Below are 20,190 nucleotides of genomic sequence, written 5' to 3'. Positions count from 1 at the left end.
TAGCACGTGAGATAACGCAAACTTCGCACGGTTCAATGCATTCGGAAACTGAGTTAACCAAGCAAGGCGTGTTAAACGCGCTCATTTCACTCTCGTTTTCTAATGTCGGTCGAGGAGGTCTGACCTTAAAGGTCCTTCCTCGTCTGACCTCCCTTTGTTGTCCTTTGTATACCAAGTTCCGCAACATGTCTACGTGCCGACTTTATATGAGATTGTTCCGTGGAAGCAGGGACTCTGGTACACGTTTCTTCTCGTATCCTCTTCCTTCCACACCGCTGTCTGTCTTTAATACAACCGAAAGCAAAAGTCCGCAGCTCGTGGTCGTGAGGTAACGTTCTCGCTTCCCACGCCCGGGTTCCCGGGTTCGATTCCCGGAGGCGTCAGGGATTTTCTCTGCCTCGTGATGATTGGATGTTGTGTGATGTCCTTAGGTTACTTAGGTTTAAGTAGTTCTAGGGGACTGATGACCATAGGTGTTAAGTCCCATAGTGCTCAGAGCCATTTGAACCATTTCGAAAGCAAAAATACTTCTATCCCAGTCCAGAAGCTTTGCCTTTCGCCGTGGAGCCCTACTAAATCTTTCCTGTAATGCTCCGACAATCTGTTTCACTGGCTGTCCTGTGTGTTGTCGTTCGGCCACTCACACAGTCGTCACTAAGCGCTCCTTAATAGCGTACCTATGAACGCTCGAATCTGGAACGGCTACAAATTAAATATAGACTGCGACCATGAAAACTTATAAACATGAATCCCAACAGCTGATAATGTAGGTTCCAACATGCAGAATAACATTTGTCACCAAACAGGGGCTACAGCGTTAGTGGGGGTACTCGTACAACCTGTAGGCATAGTGTACACTCTTCTCTCGAAATAACAAGTGCGATGGAGGGGACACATACTATGTGACTATTTACCATCACAATCATGTGTTTCTGCGTCTTTCACTATTCGATCAGGGTGGGAGGAAAGAGGTGTGGTCGCGGCGGAGGTTCGAGTCCTCCCTCGCGCATGGGTGTGTGTGTTTGTCCTTAGGATAATTTAGGTTAAGCAGTGTGTAAGCTTAGGGACTGATGACCTTAGCTGTTAAGTCCCATAAGATTTCACACACATTTGAACATTTTTTTTGAAAGAGATGTAGGGACAGGGAAGAAAACTGTGGTACTCAGGGGGCCCACTGGCTTCAGCCGAAGCTTACGGAGGTTTAGTGGAGAATCTTGGAGACTGATGTCATTCAGTTCACCCTGAAAAAGTGTTACACGGTATCGTCAGCGAGCAGCTACGTGTGTTCACATGTCAGTCAGCCACAAACAGTAAGCAGAAAAAGGTGACATGGCGACAGCTAACACAGAGTCTGGGAGACAGCGGCTAGGGCGGCTCACAGAGGCCGCAGCAGCTGCGGTGACGTCAGCCACGAGACTTGCTCACAAGAAACTGACAAACTCAGAAACAAAAACTAACTGTGACGTAGGGCTGTGACGTAGGGACGCCGCGTTTATAGCACAGCACTGGCCTCTCCAGCCCGAGGAGCGGGCAGCGCCAGAGTTCAGTGCGCCATGAAGAGGTCGGGGATGTATTGGAGCCTTCTGCTGCTGACGATGGCCGCAGTCTCCCGCGGCCGCGACGCTAGAGATTACTTCGCGGAGGCGAGATTCCAGTATTCCCCTTCTAGGCCCGAAGACGCGCTCATCTTTTTCATAGGCAATGCTCCGCCCCTGATTTGTGAACCTGAGAAAACCGACGATCGAGTCAGGCGAGACCGCCCACAGGACGATTTTCGTCTGGATCTGCCACAGGGGTACTCGTCCTATTCATGTTCGTTCGAAGGAAACGCAACGAGACACACTAACTTCAACCTAATCCAAAACAGTGCACCGTATCTTTTCGGATTCAGTGGGGGCCGGAAAGTAAGTTTTACCGGTTTGAGAATGTACTGTACCAACGGTTCACAGCTGCCAGATGAATATTTCCACCTGAGAGTGCAGCGCCCTACTGAGGATCGTCCAGTGAAATGTCGTCTCCGGAACGACAGTGGAATGCTGTACCTAAGGTTTCCAGGATTTCCCACAGTCGTTTGCCATCTCGGTACTATCAGAGAACGTTACCATTTTAATCTGCCAGGTATTGCTGATGAGCCACTCAAATGCGCGTTTCGCGTGTATTCGGAACTACCTTTAGGGGACACACACACAGAAGAACGGCTCTACCAGTCTCTGATTAGCGGACTCCCGACTCACGTGGATGGCGTTCGTCCACGTGTCGTGTGCTTCCACCGTACGATCTCGAATGGGACGGCGTTTTTTCAGCTACAGTTGCAGGGTGGCGCCACCTATGACTGCAGTTTCCCCGACACTATTCCTCACAATGAGGTAAGTGTGAACTTAAGATTTTTTTTATTATTTCGTTGTCTCAAAGCTTCGCCCATGGCTCTCACGCGAAGCATCAGTTTGATTCGAGCTGCACAGAAAAAACAGCCCGACTTTCTGAAGAAACCATTTCTGTGTTTGCGTCTACGCCTGAGCTCCGACAGTGAATCGTATCTGGATATCCTCATTTTCATAGGCAGTCACTTTAACTATTTTGCTACTGTTCTAAGCCTTTTTGACTGACACGAAATATCATTCTCAGTTGTAGGGATACTTACTAATTTCTGAAGCGTGGGGAGAGGTTCTCCCATAGCGGGAATAGGCTCAGAGCAAGAAACGATGGGCTACGGATATAAAAAAAAAACTACTGATATTTCTTGCTGTCGAGAATTTTCATCTGGAAAATACTTTCTTACTCCACAATATTCAATCTATACTTTTACTCCTACCAGCACTTTACAACAAGTATCGTCTCAGTGGATCCTAGTCATGATTTATTACATTTGTATTATTTACCCAAAATTCTGGCCGCGTTTCTGGTGACTGCGCTGTCAGTAGAGTAGCAGAGACCGTATAAGGTGAGCTGCAAAAGCGAATAGGATGAAAATTGGCACGAATTGAACGTAAGCATTTGGAAGTAGTATCATGTCTGCTTAACCCAGGTTTCGAAAATATACGTACTCGGAACCCCTGACTTGTGCTATGATGATTTCTACAATAAGACGTTTGTCAGCAACTAACCTTGCTGATACCTCTGAAACCAGCAACTGCGAACAAGGTAGTGACTCTTCTTCTGAAGCGGGTTGTTTGGAGTCATCATAAGACTTTAGTAAACAGCAAACGAAAGCTGGGAGGTAAACCTTAAAGACATGAAAGTTTTACTCCTCCAGTTGCATAATCTAGCGAACGATAACCTGATAATTCCAATCACATCAGTGTCCTCAGGATTTTTATTATCATCGACAAGTAGTTCGTTGTGAAACTCAAGTACCAGATTATCTGCGAAACGATGGGACATTTCGTAAAGATTTGATTTACTTTCTTTTCGGTTCTGTTGTTTTTGTGGTCTTCACTCTGAAGACATTTTCGATGCAGCTCTCCATGCTTTTATGCCCTTTCCAAGCCTCTTCGACAACAGTATCCTACATCCATCTGAACCAGCTTTCTGCCTCTACAACTTTTACTCCCTAATCTTCTCTCCATTACGAAACTGACTATTTCTTGATGTATCAGGATGCGTCCCATTAACCGATACCCTCTTTTAGTTAATTTCTACCATAAATCTTTTCTCAACAGTTGGATTAAGTACCTCATTAGTTACTCGATCTACTCATATAATTTTAAACTTTCTGCTATAGCAGCACATTTCAAAAGCTTTGATTCTCTTCCTGTCCGAACTGCTTATTGTCGACGTTCTCTTTCGCACAAGGCTACGCTTTAGGCAAACACTTTCAAAAATGACTTGCCATCACTTACATTTATACTACATTAACAAATTCCAATTTTTCCTAAATGCTTTTATTGCTATCACCAGTTTCCACCTTATATTATCTACATTACTTCAGCCACAGTCAGTTACTTTGCCAGCTGAATAAATAAATTTATGTACTGCCTTTAGTATGTTATTTCCTCATGTAATTCCCTCAGAATCGCTTTATTTAATTTGACTAGCAACCAGTACCCTTGTTTTAACTTCGTTGAATTTATCTTATAACCTCTTCTCAAAAAACTATGCATTTCGTTCTTCCAAGTCCTTTGCCGTCTCTGACAGAACTACAATGTCACCACAAACTTGAACGTTTTTAATTTTTTACATAAAATTTAGTTCCCTTTCTCAGTTTTTCCTTGGTTTGCTTTTCTGTTTGCTGGGTTTACAGATTGAATAACAATGAGACAGGCTACAAACCTGTCTCACTCGCTTGGGTACCATTCAAATATTTGCTGTCGATCTGTTATGTAATTTTATATCTCAAGTTTCAAATTTAAAAAAAAATTATCTACAATGAAAGTTGAAACATTGGTCTTCAAGATCTAAAAATCATTAAAATTACTAAATTCCATTTCGAGCTACATTCACTATTAACAACATGATGTTGTAACATCTTATTTAAAGTGTTGAAGGTCGTATACACTAATAAAGAAGTAGATGAAGAACTGTTTATATTTGGAATACTATTTGCACCACCGACAACTCGTTAAACGGTAAAGGCAGACACCTTGCAAGAAAGTTCCATCACTTCTTGACGTTGGGGAGGGTCTCTATTGGCTGCGAGGATTTGCTCTTTGCCTGCCGTTTTCTGGTTTACATAGTCAGTACTGCCAGACAAGTAGTAGCACAAGTGGTCTACCAGTTTACCTCAGCGTTAAACATTTCCTCTGCCTTGGTTACCTTTCCCTCTTCCTTTGATGTGTCATCTCATTCGCAAGCTAAGCGAAACGATCTTGTTACAGAATAACCACGAGCTCATCATCACTAGACACTGAAGGCAACGGCTTGTTTATGTGGCCATACTTGTCTTTCCCTTGCCATTTTTACGTCTGGTTTCACCTATTGCCGTTAATTCCATGGACTTCAGTGTCTAAAGTACTAGTCCTACCTGCTGAGTTTTTCGAACATTTTGCCTTGCAAGATGTTTCTTATAAGTGTGCGTGTCGAATTAGTGTCCAGTTAATTTCATTTTATTCTCTTTAACATGTTAATCAATGTCCTTCTTATAAAAGTAAATATTTATTTCCGTCCTGCTGGAAGTAACCGGTTTCGGTTATAAAAATCGTCAGACTATACGAAGCACCGGTGCTCAGAGCTGCTGAGTGATACACACACCTTAACGTCGTTGCACATCATCTCGGTTCAGCGGCTCTCCTTGCTGCCTGGTACGTTGTTCTGACTATGGTTTGTAACCGAAACCGGTTACCACCAGTAGAACGAAAAGAAACTGCGATTGGGAATGTCTCATTTTGTTCTTATGTTAGGAACAATCGCTAACGTTTCAACATGTTACGAAAAAATGAACTTCCTTTGCTGTTTAATTTCATTTCGTGTATTTTGATTGCGTTTTCTTGCAGGCAATGATGTTCTTACATGAAAACTATCTAAATATACGGCATGACGAATTTCTTTCTTGTTTCCATAATAAGTAGCATTTTGTTCACAATTCGCTCTTATTTCTGAAGCCTTGGATGGTCATTGCTTTTATTATTTTATTTCCCTGTGCATTATACTTTCGTTGTTTCTGTTATTATCTGCTTCTACAGCTATATTAGCGAGAAATCTTAATGTGAGTGGCTCCATCTGCCCCTTATAGCTTCTGCCACTGGAGTTTGTTGACCATCTGCATAACGTTCTCCCGCCGACTAGAAAAAGCGATCACATGACGGTACACGCTGCTCGTCGTTGGACTGTCTCTATCTATTCTATTAATCCTACTTGGTACATGGAAATGTCGTTGAACTGTGATTTATGTTCAAAAAATATTCTTAAAAGTTTAATTTATTTACTAGCGATTCATCAAGAACATTAACACATTTAATCACACTATGTGAGCGTGGAAGTCGTTGCCAGGGAGTAACTGATGAAATCATAAGCAAATTCCTTTTTAACAAATGGTAATTTATTCACTTTAATGGTGCCTAAAGCATTAAAAAAAACAGATTTAAAATTATAATCAGAAAGCACCCTCTAAATATCAAGTTACAATTTATTCAGAGACAGAAAGAAACAAATTTTTGACTGTATGAGCTTTCGGGCTGAGAACCTTGCCACTCCCTTTTGACACGGCCGTAGTTATGACCGCTCACAACAACCTCTGAAAGACTACACTGGTGCAAATCTGCAACACACCAGATTACTTTAAACTAAACGTTTTAACAATTCACACAAGCACACAAACTATGCACCCTGTAGGAGGGATGGAAATGGTACAAAACACTAAAATTAAAATATTAACTTTGCCACCGAAGGTACAACTTGATTTTAACTTCTAAGAAAGTTTTACGGTGAAAGGGTGGCAACTTTATATACTAAATTGATCATTTAAATAAAAGCCCATGAAATGCAATCATATATAAAATTCTACATGGTTGGCCAAACAAGTTAAATGCTCTACAGTACACAGATGCCGCCCCGCAAGATGATAGGCAAGATCAAAACGTATTTCAGGAATTAGGCCGTTACACTCCAAGCAATAAATTCGTAAACACACCGAATCCGACAAACATGACAGAGGCAGCCACTAACGTACGGCAGATTGATAGGGAGAGTACCGAACAACCCGAACCACAGGTTGCTGTAACCCACCCCTACTCCACAAGGGAAAAACGGACCACCCAATTCATAAATAACCACCTTCCCGCGGGTGGGCAAACGGAGAAGAATGGTGGGACGCCCCCCCCCCCCCCAAAAAAAAAAAAATAAAAGCGGCTGGTGACCTCACCAAGAAAACAAGTAGAATTTAACAAGTAAATCAAACAACATATCAGCAATCACTTCTAATAAACTGCGATTTCTGCAGAAGACCTGGCGCAGCACTCCCAAATCGCTCTCCCGAATCGTCGGCTGCCAGCCGCTTCAACGAACGCAGGAAGGCGCGCCCATCTCCCGTCTAACGGCGTCGCAGCTCGCACCGGCCAGACCGGTGTCGTGGGTTGACTCCTGTTGCTCTCGTGTCGACGGCGAAGCCATTACCCCTCGCCATACGGGGCGGCCCATTGGACTCACGTGGCGACCTCACATGCGCCGACGCTCAAGACGGAACAGTCTTCTTGTGCCTCAGTGCGCGACCGACCAACCGATCGATCCGACTGCAATTTACCATTGCATGAGGAACTCGAGCAAACTGGCGGCCTAACGCGCAGATGCAGGAACTAAGCCCCGACCGGGCGACCGCTCGCTGACTTTCTTACTGGCGGAGTGGAAAGACTCTCATTTATCCGGCTTTAACGATTGATCCGAACGAAAGACATACTAGCATTCCGGACGACAGACAGACAGTAACTGCCTCACAAATTCGGACGAGAGACAGACTAGCAAGCTGGGGATGAGGGACTGACCCAGACTGACCCACTGGCAAGCTCATAACGCCCCTTAAATGCACGTGAACAGGCAACCTATACCCTTTCCCACCAGAGGGAGACACAAAAGCTGCGATTGCCACAGCGGCGCCACCGCCAGAAACGGAGGGCGATTGCTTCACACTACGCGCTGCGGCGCGCTCTTCAAAACGACAATTTTTACTACGGCTCAGTTGTGTAGCTAGGGTAGGGTGACCAAACGTCCCGGAAAACCGGGATTGTCTCAGTTTTCATCCCTGTGTTTCGGGACGCTCAAAAGTCCCGGAATTCAGTTTTTAAATACATGTCGTGAAACTTTCTCAAATTTTTGGGGTTTCATTATATTAAAGGAAATATGAGAAATTAATATATTTTAGCTTATTTATCTAAAACCTCCATTGTCCCATACTATTAATCACAGTATCAGTATTGATACACTCAGGCAATAATTTACTTTGAGCGGTACTTTGGCCAACAAGTAGTAAGTTGTATTATTGTAACAGAGCTATGAAACCGTCCGATTGTCGCGCCACTTACTCACAAACTCATTGTCAGAACAGTGTAGTAGTTGATGTTTTGTCAGACAAAGTGCAATAGTTTTTCTCATATTAGTGGTATTATTGCTGCAGTGCTGTGAAATGCAATGCCGAAACGTGCCTGCAAGTTCAGTGACTGTTATTCCAAGGAATGGAATTTCATTAATAAAGGTCGTTTTGATTACGAAGCCGAGTGTTCCGTATGTAACTGTTGTATTAGTATAAGTCATGGTGGACGTTCCGACATAGTTCATCACATCAGGTCAAAGAAACACATAAACAGATACAGTGCACCGAGCTGCAGTAAAACTCTACAAAATTATTTTGTGAAGCATCGGTCAAGTGAAGAGACGAAAGTTCGAGCAGCCGAGTGTTTTTTAAAAGCTGTGACTGTCTTCAGCATTACTCTGAGTTGGTAATAACTGCAAGTTATTTATTTGCAATCCCAACCCATAATGCCAATGTGGAAAGAATATTTTCGTTCATGAATATCCAGTGGACTGATGAAATAAACAGAATTGAGGTGGACTCTCTTGAAGCAATCCTGCAGATCCTGTACAGCTACAATATGTATTGTACCGAGTTTTAACACTGTGTCTCAAAGAACAAAGACACGATCAAAAAGGCTGGAGGCAATGAAAAATGTCCTTTTCTCCAAGGACAGTCAATTCCATCTACAAGTGCTCAGTAATATTAAAGCTCTTGTTAATATTAATTGATTAAAAGTTGAATGGCTGTAAAATTTTGTAAAATCCTAATACATTTCTTTATTACTGTATACGCCTATTAGATGTCATTAATTATACAGATAATCTAGATTATATCAATCTTTTGTATCCTCTTATTAGTTTTAATAAAGGGGTTAACAAAATGTATCAAGAAAACATCAATATACTTAAAATTAAGAAACCTGGGTACATGTGGAATGAGGTGTCCATTGGCACCCGGGTGAATGTGTCACCGTTTTCACCGAAAATAATTTGGTCACCCTTGGCTAAGGCCACCCATACGGTAGACCGTTCTCCTGGTACGTGTCTTTTGAGTTGACGCCACTTCAGCGACTTGTGTGTCTATAAGGATGAGATCATGATCATTAGGACAACACAACATCCAGTCCCTGGGAGGAAAAATTCTCCGACCCAGTCAGGAATCGAAGTGGGTCCCTTCGGAACGACGTTCCGTCGCGCTGACCACTTTTTTTTTTAATCTCATTTTTGTTCGGTTTCGTTCGTTGCATCTCCTCGGGGCGGACGTCGTAAGACATCCGTTTAAGTTCGTTGTTGATCGAATAACTCAGTACCACTCAGCTACCGGGGAGCACATCCGACTTCGTGAGGGACTAAGATTCATAAACAACACTCGAGAGTCTGTCAATCGAGTATTTTGTAAACCACTTCTTACGGGGATGAATTACAGTTCTTTACTATTTTTCCAGTGTATCTCAGCCAATATCGGCTATTCCTACAATTTGTTTTGCGTGGTCATTCCATTTTATGTCGCCTAAGGTGGTCACCCTCTATGGATTTAGAATGTTATGTTGTTGGTTATTGGCTTTTATGTTTTACGAAAAGAGAAATTAAGTTGTATGTTCCCACAAGTTATTATTTAATATGATGTTACTTACCAGCCATAAAGTGGTGACCTCAGGTTCAGAAATCTCGCACAGGAAGAAACAAGCAAGCGAGGCGACGCAAATTCTCCGACGAATACGACAGAAGTTCTAAGATACATTTAGTACAGATACAAAGTTCAGTAGAGTCCCGTTAATCCGAACTAATTGGGACCGGACCATGTTCGGATTACCGATTTGTTCGGATTAGCAGGAATTACGGTCACGAGTTTCTAGAATAAAGTATACCAAGCAGATAAGTTGGTACACCAGGGTAGCAAATGTGAACAGGTGTGGGAACAATGGCTCACTCTCACTCCCTGCCCATGTTGTTGTGCATTGTTCGGACCTTTGTAGTGTTTGAGGTCACTGCACTGCCAGTTGGCTCGCAAAGCGCTTGGTTATGTTAGTTATGGATCGCTGGCAGTCGTTAGCAGTTCTAATGTATTCGTTCAGGTGTTGTGGTGCACGTATTTTCGTCATGAGTAATCGGAAACATACAACGTTAACTCTCAAAGAAAACCTGAATGCTTTGAAGCGGATAGACAATGGTGAGAATGTATCTAAACTGGCAACGGAACTAGGTGTTGGTAAAACAATCATTTGTGATTGGAAAAAGAACCGAATGAAGCTTGAACAGTCCTGTGCAACGTCTTCGGGATAAACACTCGAAATTCGGCAGACTCTGAAACAATACCAGTACGATAAAGTGGATGAAGCTCTTTTCTTTTGGTTTACGCAGGAAAGAGAAAGGGGAACTCCTTTGAGTAGAACACTGGTCCGGGAGGAGGCTGTTTACCCGAACGAGTTAATGAATGGTGATGAGTCCTTCAGTGCGAGTACGGGTTGGGTGGACAGATTCTAAAAACGTCATGGAATCCGTCAGCTAACAATTACTGGAGAGAAGCTTTCTTCTGACCGTGATGCAGCGAAGGAATACATGGGTGAGTTTGAAAAAATGATAAGAGAGGAAAAGTATTCTCCCCAAGAAATTTATAGCGCTGACGAGACTGGCCTTAATTTTAGGGCATTGCCAACAGAAAGCCTGGCATCAAAAGCAGAAGACCGTGCTTCTGGTTTTGAAATATGCAAATATCATGTAAATTTACTAGCGTTCAGCAACGCGGCTGGTAATCACAAGCTGCCTTTATGCTGACCGGTAAATCTGCTAGGCCCAGAGCTTTTAAAAACTGCAACATAAAGTCCCTGCCCGTATATTATCGAAACCAGAAAAAAACGTGGATGGATGGTAAGTTGCTCAAAGAATGGTTTCACGGCCAGTTTGTTCCCTCTGTTCGACGGTTTCCGAACGAAAATCATTATTCTCCCCGGTCAGTCCTTTTGACTGATAACGCGCCATCTCACCCCAGCACTGGGGAATTATGTGATGGAGAAATTGTGACGAAGTTTTTGCCGTCGAATGTTACACCACTTCCACAGGCGATGGACCAGGGCGTACTGAAAACATTAAAACTGATTTACAGAAAACAATTTGTAAGAATGCTGATCCAAGATGATAGCATTCCTATAGTGGACAAAATAAAAAAGACCAATGTGAAGGATGTTGTTTATTGGGCCGCTGAGGCATGGCAGAATATTTCGGAAAATACTCTGAGAAAATCTTCGAGAAAACTGTGGACATCTGTTGAATATCAGGACAATCTAGTTGAAAATGAAGAGGAAAATCTACTAAAAATGATACAGACAATCCCTGGATGTGAAGAAGCTGGTGAAGGAAACGTAGATGAGTGGATGGCACCGGATAGGTTATGTGTGGAGAACCTTACTGACGCTGATTTAGTTGCTGCTGTGACTCAAGACCAGGAAGAAGTGGACTGCTGTGACAGAAGTGACAGTGAGCCTGAAAGCGACAAAGGAGAACTGGTGCCACACAGTGACGTAGCAGAAGCCCTTGACCTCGCGCTGCGTTATTTGGAGCAACAGCCCACTGCTACACCTGCTGATTTCATGTTTATGAGACGATGGCGCAACTATGCGTCATATAACAGTATGCCTTCATTACGCCAAAAACCAATGACAAAGTTTTTGTCATCTAAAAAAGTAGGGAAAAATGTCCCCTGTATTTTAGTAAATTTGACAGCTTTTCTTTCATTGTTATGCATTGTTTGAACCTAATGTTTCTTGCCAGTTTTTCTACTACATGTTTACTGTACTGTGTAAGTTAAAACAGTGTGTATGTACAGCAGTTAACCGCACAGTTTTCCATGTGTAGACTATCATTTTTCATGTTCGGATTAACCGAACGTTCGGATTACCGGGGTTCGGATTAGCGGCGCAGTCAGATGCATATATAGCGCGGCTCGGAAACGTTTCGCCGGGACAAATTAATGATTTGCGCACGACAGGCTCCACTGTCGACGAAACTCCGAGAAACGAAGATTCATGTGGACGGTGTATGAAGGTTCGCACGTCTCCGTTCCTGTCTGATAAACAGGAACTCTTCTTTTCGATGTTAGAGTTGACGTTCACTCGTAATTCACTAACAAACAATCAAGAAAAGATCGCGATGCCAGTCAACAGTCTGAACAGTCTAGAGGCCAGAGCGGCAGCATCAGTAGATGACGAAATTAAGCGTTCACCAACAACACAGCAATATACAAGTCTAAAGAAGATTTTGATAAGTAAGCTTAGTAAGCCGTTAGATCAACGGATACACAACGTGTTACTCAGCGAGCGACAACGTGTCAGATCCCCCTGAGAATTTTGGCGGCAGTTACGGGGGATAGTGAGAGAGGCAGAATCTTCGGATTCTGTGCTCCGGCACGTTTGGACATCACAGGTCCCCACGGCAGTAAAGGCGGCGGCGGCTACAAAGGCTGGGTGGGACACGACCAGTTATCTGCAGCTGTCCGACAGAGTTCATGCGACAATGGAGACAACAAGTACACTGAGCGGACGCGAAGTTGGAAAAGTATCAGGCGGCGGCAATTCGCAAGGGTCAACGGGCGGATACAACTGCACAGTTTCAGAAACTAAAAGACGAGCTACAGAGAAAAATCGAGGCTGGTAATGTCACTGGAACGGAGGGTTCTGCAGCGCACTTAGGAAACAGTGGATAGACAGAATCTTAACAGCTATGTTGGTACAGGGTGCTAATTATTGAACGATATGAAAAAAAGGAAATTTGCTACAACTACGGCGTGCACACATTTTTTTCAATATGTGAACGTCGCTACACATTTTCGGATTTAGGTTATGACATGGTCGATATGCCTGCCATCATTGGCGGTGATGTGGCGCAGCTGAACAGGGAAGTTCTGCATGACCCTCTCAAGTGTCGGAACATAAATACTGTCGATGACCTGAATGCTCCTGCTGCTTTCAGCTCGGGAATCGTTTTGGGATTATTGCTCTAAACCTTCTATTTAATATAGTCCCTTAAAATGGAGTCGCACGCGTTCTGGTTCGGAGAATATGAAGGCCAATCGAGGCCCATGCCAGTATCTCTGATCTGAGAATCCCAGAGCCACAATGCAGTCCCCAAACTGCTTCTCCAGGACATCAAACGCTCTCCTGCTTCGATGGGGTCGAACTGGGTCTTGCACTAACCACATCTCGTCGAAATCAGGGTCACTTTGGATAGTGGGCATGAAATCATATTCCAAAACCTTTATGTACCGTTCGGTAGTCACCGTGCCATCTACATCTACATGATTACTCTGCAATTCACATTTAAGTGCTTGGCAGAGGGTTCATCGAACCACAATCATACCACCTCTCTACCATTCCACTCCCGAGCAGCGCGCGGGAAAAACGAACACCTAAACCTTTCTGTTCGAGCTCTGATTTCTCTTATTTTATTTTGATGATCATCCCTACCTATGTCGGTTGGGCTCAACAAAATATTTTCGCATTCGGAAGAGAAAGTTGGTGACTGAAATTTCGTAAATAGATCTCGCCGCGACGAAAAACGTCTTTGCTTTAATGACTTCCATCCCAAATCGCGTACCATATCTGCCACACTCTCTCCCCTATTACGTGATAATACAAAACGAGCTGCCCTTTTTGCACCCTTTCGATGTCCTCCGTCAATCGCACCTGGTAAGGATCCCACACCACGCAGCAATATTCTAAAAGAGGACGAACGAGTGTAGTGTAAGCTGTCTCTTTAGCGGACTTGTCGCATCTTCTAGGTGTCCTGCCAATGAAACGCAACCTTTGACTCGCCTTCCCCACAATATTATCTATGTGGTCTTCCCAACTGAAGTTGTTCGTAATTTTAACACCCAGGTACTTAGTTGAATTGACAGCCTTGAGAATTGTACTATTTATCGAGTAATTGAATTCCAACGGATTTCCTTTGGAACTCATGTGGATCACCTCACACTTTTCGTTATTTAGCGTCAACTGCCACCTGCCACACCATACAGCAATCTTTTATCAATCGCTTTGCAACTGATACTGGTCTTCGGATGACCTTACTAGACGGTAAATTTCAGCATCATCTGCGAACAACCTAAGAGAACTGCTCAGATTGTCACCCAGGTCATTTATATAGATCAGGAACAGCAGAGGTCCCAGGACGATTCCCTGGCGAACACCTGATATCACTTCAGTTTTACTCGATGATTTTCCGTCTATTACTACGAAGGAATATCGCACTGATTATTCTGTGCCTGGACAGAATGCGCCAATTTTGCTTAGTGACGAACCCATCCAAATGAAAGTGGGATTCGTCGCTAAACCAAGCCATACTGAGCATTCTAGTTCCCATTATGCCTCGCGGCCAACCGTGCAGTTTGAACGCCCTAACACAAACCATTCCAGAAGGTATGGCGAATTTGTTTCATATAGTTCAGTAATTGTCACCCTGTACCACGGACGGTTCGTACAACGAGCAGCCAAGTATGTTCTACCATCCAGATAGGCACGTTTCGTCAATAACGTGGAGACTGTAAGTACAGACACTTCCTGCTTGCCCTTGTAACGACGACTGTGTGTACGAGATGTAAAGACTTCATGTTATTATCTAGTGGACACCAGGTGTGACGTAAGCACGCTGCTAGTAGATAGAGATATGTCATTCAAGGACAGTTCATTAGTTTGCTACTCGGCAGAAAATAAACGGCCGATAGCAACGTACGGCAGCTGCAGCAAGGATGTGAATTTAGGTTTTCGTAATACTTGGCGCTGGACGTTTTTAACAGTCGACGTGCCGGAACCGAACGTAGGGGCGAATTTTCAGTACGCAGCTAGTTATCACCACTGAAATTCTGTTGTCTCGAGAAGGAATGGGAAGTAGCCTTCTATGAAAATTGAGAGACAGAGGAGGCGGTTCGGTACAAGCGACGGAGGTAGAGCATCTTATGGACCTGACAGCACAGTCGTCGACTGCAGTGGCACACAGTACTGTTCACCCCACAAACACAGTGATGGACCTTCCAGTCTCTTTTGGACCGAGAGGACTGTCACCAGACAGGTTGGGGACGGAAAGACCGAATTCGAACGTATGTTAGAAAGAGGAATGTCACGGAGATGAGAGCGCATGCTCGTCACTTTTATATCTACTAAAGAAAAAAAAGGAGAAAGTTGAAGGCCTTGCGGTGATTACAGGGAATTGAATGCTCACACGATACCCGGTCAGTAGCCAGGGTCCAATATTCGTGAATTTACGAGTGTACTACTGGGAGCAAAATACATCAGCTTCATAGATTGTCAAAAGGCATAGCGTCAGATACAGGTTTCGAACGCTGACATACTGAAGACAACTGTTACTATACCTTTTGGACCCTTCGAACTTTTACGTATGCCAATTGGTCTTAAAAACACAGGTCAAACGCGGCGACGTTTCATTGATGAGGTGTCAGGGGATGAGACTTCACCTTCGCCTGTCTCGACGATATACTGATGTTTTCAGCTACACAAAAGCTCCATGAGGCTCACCTTAAAGCTGTTTTTGGTAGACTACGTAGGTATGGGATAATAATTAATGAAAATTAGTGCAAACTGTGAAAAAGACACGTCACGTCACGTGTGAAGATGTTTCCAGTGACAACTTTTTTTGTTCTAAATATTTTAACAGAATAACAACAATGGTAGTATCTGAACAAGGTGAAGCCTTCCACAGTGCAGATGATGCAGATTTTGCTTCAATAGAGGAAGAATTAAATACCCTGAATCAGTTAACTACAGAGGTAAGTGTTAGTCCTGTTAAGAAACTGTGGTCGGTGAAGTCCAGTCATAAGCTCTATGCATCAAGAAAATGCAGAGAAATTGCTGAAGCTATGGATGAGTACCCTACAGCAAAGCTGATCACACTCTTCAAAGTAGAAATTCCATATTCAGAAGAAAATGAACAAAATCGCTCTTCCACCTCTTGTCAGGAATTTTTCACAAAAATCATTTCGGCTGTTAAATATTGTGCAACCTGCAGTTAAAATGTGCAAGTTTTAATTATTATTCCAGAGACATTTTCAAAGAAAATAATTTTGAACCACGTTCCGTCAGTATCATAGTATATGATAGACAAGTCAAGAAAGTTTGTACAGTGTTATGGAGCCTGTGCTCCTTTTGTGCTTCATGGCAGTATGTTTAATCCGATAACGTTGAAGAACTTTCTGGAGCATGTGACATATGACACCTTGGTTGGACGTGTGAAGTCATTAGAGGTCTGTGGTGTAAAGCGAGAGATTTATTTGTTTCAAGAATGTGGTGACTGCCCAGGAAAGGGAGGACTGTCTTTACAGAGACTTGGCCTGGAAGATGTAGCAGATAACTCTGCAGAAACTACATATATGACATGGTAAGACAATAAATTAATTAAGAAAACTATTGCCTTTGACAATTTCATTGATGAACTTGATAAATGGTCAGTGAAAGCAGTAACACACCAGCATCTGAAGAAATTGCAACAACACATTGCAGAAGGGAAATGGTGTGTACAGGCTGAAGAACTATATTTAGTGCTTCACTGTGATTTTGCTGAGAACTGGTCTGTAATTCTCCCACAAGTCGTACAGGTTTCAATTTTTACAGGCGTGACATATTTTCAAAACAAGACCACAAGTGCTGCAGTTGTAAGTAACGACACAGGACATGACTCAGCACATACTTTGCTAGCAATGCGCAAAATTCTTCAACTGCAAAAAGGGGCACAGATCATCATCATAATTTCTGATGGTGCTCCTAGTCATTTTAAAAATTGTTACCAGCTGTTTGAATTGAGTCAGTTACTTGTGCCATCAACTCACTGGGTATACAGTGCTACTGGTCACGGGAAGGGGCCTTGTGATGGTGTAGGCGGCCTGCTGAATCTCCATGCTACAAAACATAATCTTTGCACACCAAATACAGCTGCAATTCCGAATGCCGAATGCTGAGAACGTACCTAGGGCACACAATTTCAGCAGTCGACACCCGACCGTTGGAAGAGAAAATGGTATTTATAGAACAAATACCTAGACAATTGGATCTGCAACAATAATGTAAGTTTTGAGGTGTTGTAAATCATTGAATGTGGATGAACCACGACCATAACATGCATTGAAAAAAAATGACAGTGCATCGAGAATGGCTAGTTTCTAGCTGAAATCTAGATCTGCCAATAAAATTTCAAAAGGACGACTGATAGCTGAAATCTATTGTTTACAAGAAAATATGTCTCCCAAAATATGAGGGAAGAGAGTAGTATACATAAAATCTTTTTTCTACTGTAACGTCATGAGAAATCTGTTGGCTTCAAAAGAAGTGAAAGGTGACAATAAACACCATACGTAACGTTTCTGTAAAACGGTTATCAAGGTCATATGAATCAAAATCTGGAAACGTATTACATGTGAAAAATGTTTACTCAGTCACCAATAATGATTCTTTACAAATAAAGTTAATCGCATCCACTAAGAAAGTTTCTTAAAATGCAGTACGTTTAAGACAAACAATAATTATATCAGCTAAATGATTGCCACCCAAATAAAACTCGCCAAACCATTACGTGGGATAAGTGAAGAGTAACAGCGGCACGTCCGAAGCACTGCAGTGTACATACGTCAAGTTGAACGCAGTGCGAGTCTGGTGCATGTTGTTGGGATTTGCGAGTTCTGACCAGGGATACATATTTGTTATTAGTAATTAGCAGGTGCAAGGCACCAAAAGTTTGCTTTTGTCAGCGAGGGGAAATTAAAGGATCTGTAAACTTTCTCTTATAAATCCACACCAGTCACATGACATTCAAATAAGGACTAATAACCTTACATGTTCTTGTATACATATAATTTATTTCAATCTACTATCTGTTGTTTCGGTTGCACCCATAAAGCAAAATGAACAATTCTTACCATAACAGACTTCCGGAATCCACCAGAATGTCAAAACGTCCTTCACAGGGTGGAGGGCAGTTTTATCTAGTCCTGTGGACGAGTTGTTTTAGAAACTAAATTTGGCAGCACTGGCATAAAATCTAAAAATACATACAATGATTTCACAGAGTAACATGAAGTTAGTTAAATATTTTGAACCGCAAAGTTGCGAACATGTTAACTAAAGCCTGCAGAAATCTTTCTATTTCCAGTTTTCTGTTGAATGTATTATTATTGTTAGGATATAAATTGTATTGCGTAACATTTCTGTTTTCATTATTATCGCAGGCAGATTTTCGAAGAAGTTTTCTATTATACTGTGCTATGGCTATATTTAAGTTAATATAGTTAAAATTTTGATAGGCTTCCGTCGCCTAGAAGTGGACAGCAGTTCCAAAATATGTTCTAGAATGTCTGTTTTAAGTTTCAGTATCTTATAATTTAGATGGGCAGCTTGTGATGAAGTGCGGCTTAACTAACTTTGTCTGCTGTTCTCTCTGTTTCAGCTACAGCCAGGAAATACGACCCAAGACTGAAAGCCACCTTCCCCAGCAAGGCAGAAAACTCGTTACGGCAACAAAGCAGGAATACTTTCCACAACTATCTAAAAAATAACTTACAATAATGCAATAAATATGGGTACATAACTTTCAACATTGCTGCCACATTACTTTATTCCAACCTTAATGATGCTTCTATAAAGCTCCTTTTGCAGAGTACATTAATTAGATATGGCTGCACTTCCCAGATACACGTCGATTAGTCTATTGTATGATTTTAAATAACAGGAGTGCATAGGAACTGGAAACTAAGGTGGGGCAAATCTGAAGCAAACGACTCCGCTGGTCAGCATCCACCAGAGGAAAAATGTTTATTATAACTATCGTTTGCCTTTAGTATTCCACTGCTGGGACAAGGATAAGAATGGCTCAATGTCGACAGCGAAATCAAAGTGTATGTCGCGGTATTCTGGTTGATGTTAATGAATTATGAACACAGTAAATTATTTATGATTAACTACAAATACAGATTATGGATTCTACTATTATACCAACCACGATTACACTTCTGAAGGACCAGCCTACATTATTACTTACTTTTGCAGAAAGCAACGGGGTATTGTTATTCCCAGCATTGATTACTTATTCAATACGTTTCAAGAAAGGAATTTGGATGATTTTTTTTTTTGTTGACTCTGTATTCTTAGTGACGTGTCGTGATTATTACACAACAAAAGAGAAATTTTAACCTGTGAACTAGCTAGGGGTTACCAACTTACTACCCCCACTGTTGTTAGGAATCTATACGGACAGATCTGAAAACTAATTCCTTTAATCTGAACTTTTAGAGTAATATGCAAAGTGCTGTTATTGGTATGAATACGATGTATTTTCAGTGTTGAGAATAAAGTACCAGGCATGTTCATGCTTTCCTAGATGCATTAAAGGACCGCTGAAAGATGTCCACTTGTTTGATGCATGCAAGAGGGATTCACCTACAGACAGCGTCATCCTCACTTTTGTATCTACAATTAGTTGCCAACGAATACGTTGACAACAAACACCGAGGTGCCGCTGATTTCAGTGCAAACAAGGGCGCTACTTCCAACCAAAAAAATGGTTCAAATGGCTCTGAGCACTATGGGACTTAAGTTCTGAGGTCATCAACTTAGAACTAATAAAACCTAAGTAACCTAAGGACATCACACACGTCCATGCCCGAGGCAGGATTCGAACCTGCGACCGTAGCGGTCGCGCGTTTCCAGGCTGTAGCCCTAGAACCACTCGGCCAACCCGACCGGCACTTCCAGCCAAACATCTGGCACGCGTGTCGATAACCACGACTGCTGTTATGGGTACAATTCTGTTTCCAAAACACACATATCTTCAATGACACTCTGACACTAAACCTGGAGAGAACATTGTACAATATTCCTAGGCTGCGACAGTCGTACTCTGAAGGTAAGTCCAACTGGCGCACAACAGTCTTCTATCCGATGTAGGCACTGCCGTGGCGGTGTCGTACTTATCCATCCTCGGAAAGATGAACTGTGACGAACTAAGCCCAGCGGAAACATGCGCTTGTGTGTGTGTGTGTGTGTGTGTGTGTGTGTGTGTGTGTGTGGTGGCCAATGCTAAATAGAAACATACAGATCTCTTCTTTGCATATACAGCAGGTTTGTCAGTGAACTTGATAAGGAGGTCACTGCATGGTATGGGTCTGCAACGACTAAAATAATTAGAGGTCGTTGATAAAAAATAATATATTGTACTTAACTGGTGGTACAGGAGTCTTCATAGTCAGGAGGAATATTATTA

At 42.5% G+C, this 20,190-nt stretch overlaps 1 protein-coding gene across 1 annotated transcript; it reads left to right on the top strand.

Annotated features, from left to right (window-relative positions):
• The first annotated feature begins 1,535 nt into the window (after positions 1-1,535).
• On the top strand, positions 1,536-18,506 carry LOC126419215 (uncharacterized). Its single transcript, XM_050086350.1, has 2 exons — positions 1,536-2,366; positions 18,379-18,506. The coding sequence occupies exons 1-2, from the start codon at positions 1,554-1,556 to the stop codon at positions 18,406-18,408; spliced, it is 843 nt and encodes a 280-aa protein (XP_049942307.1). The 5' UTR covers positions 1,536-1,553; the 3' UTR covers positions 18,409-18,506.
• The last annotated feature ends 1,684 nt before the right edge of the window (positions 18,507-20,190 follow it).

This window comes from Schistocerca serialis, chromosome 9 (assembly GCF_023864345.2).
Source record: "Schistocerca serialis cubense isolate TAMUIC-IGC-003099 chromosome 9, iqSchSeri2.2, whole genome shotgun sequence".
NCBI lineage: Eukaryota > Metazoa > Arthropoda > Insecta > Orthoptera > Acrididae > Schistocerca > Schistocerca serialis.
This window is presented reverse-complemented; position numbering and strand designations above follow the sequence as displayed.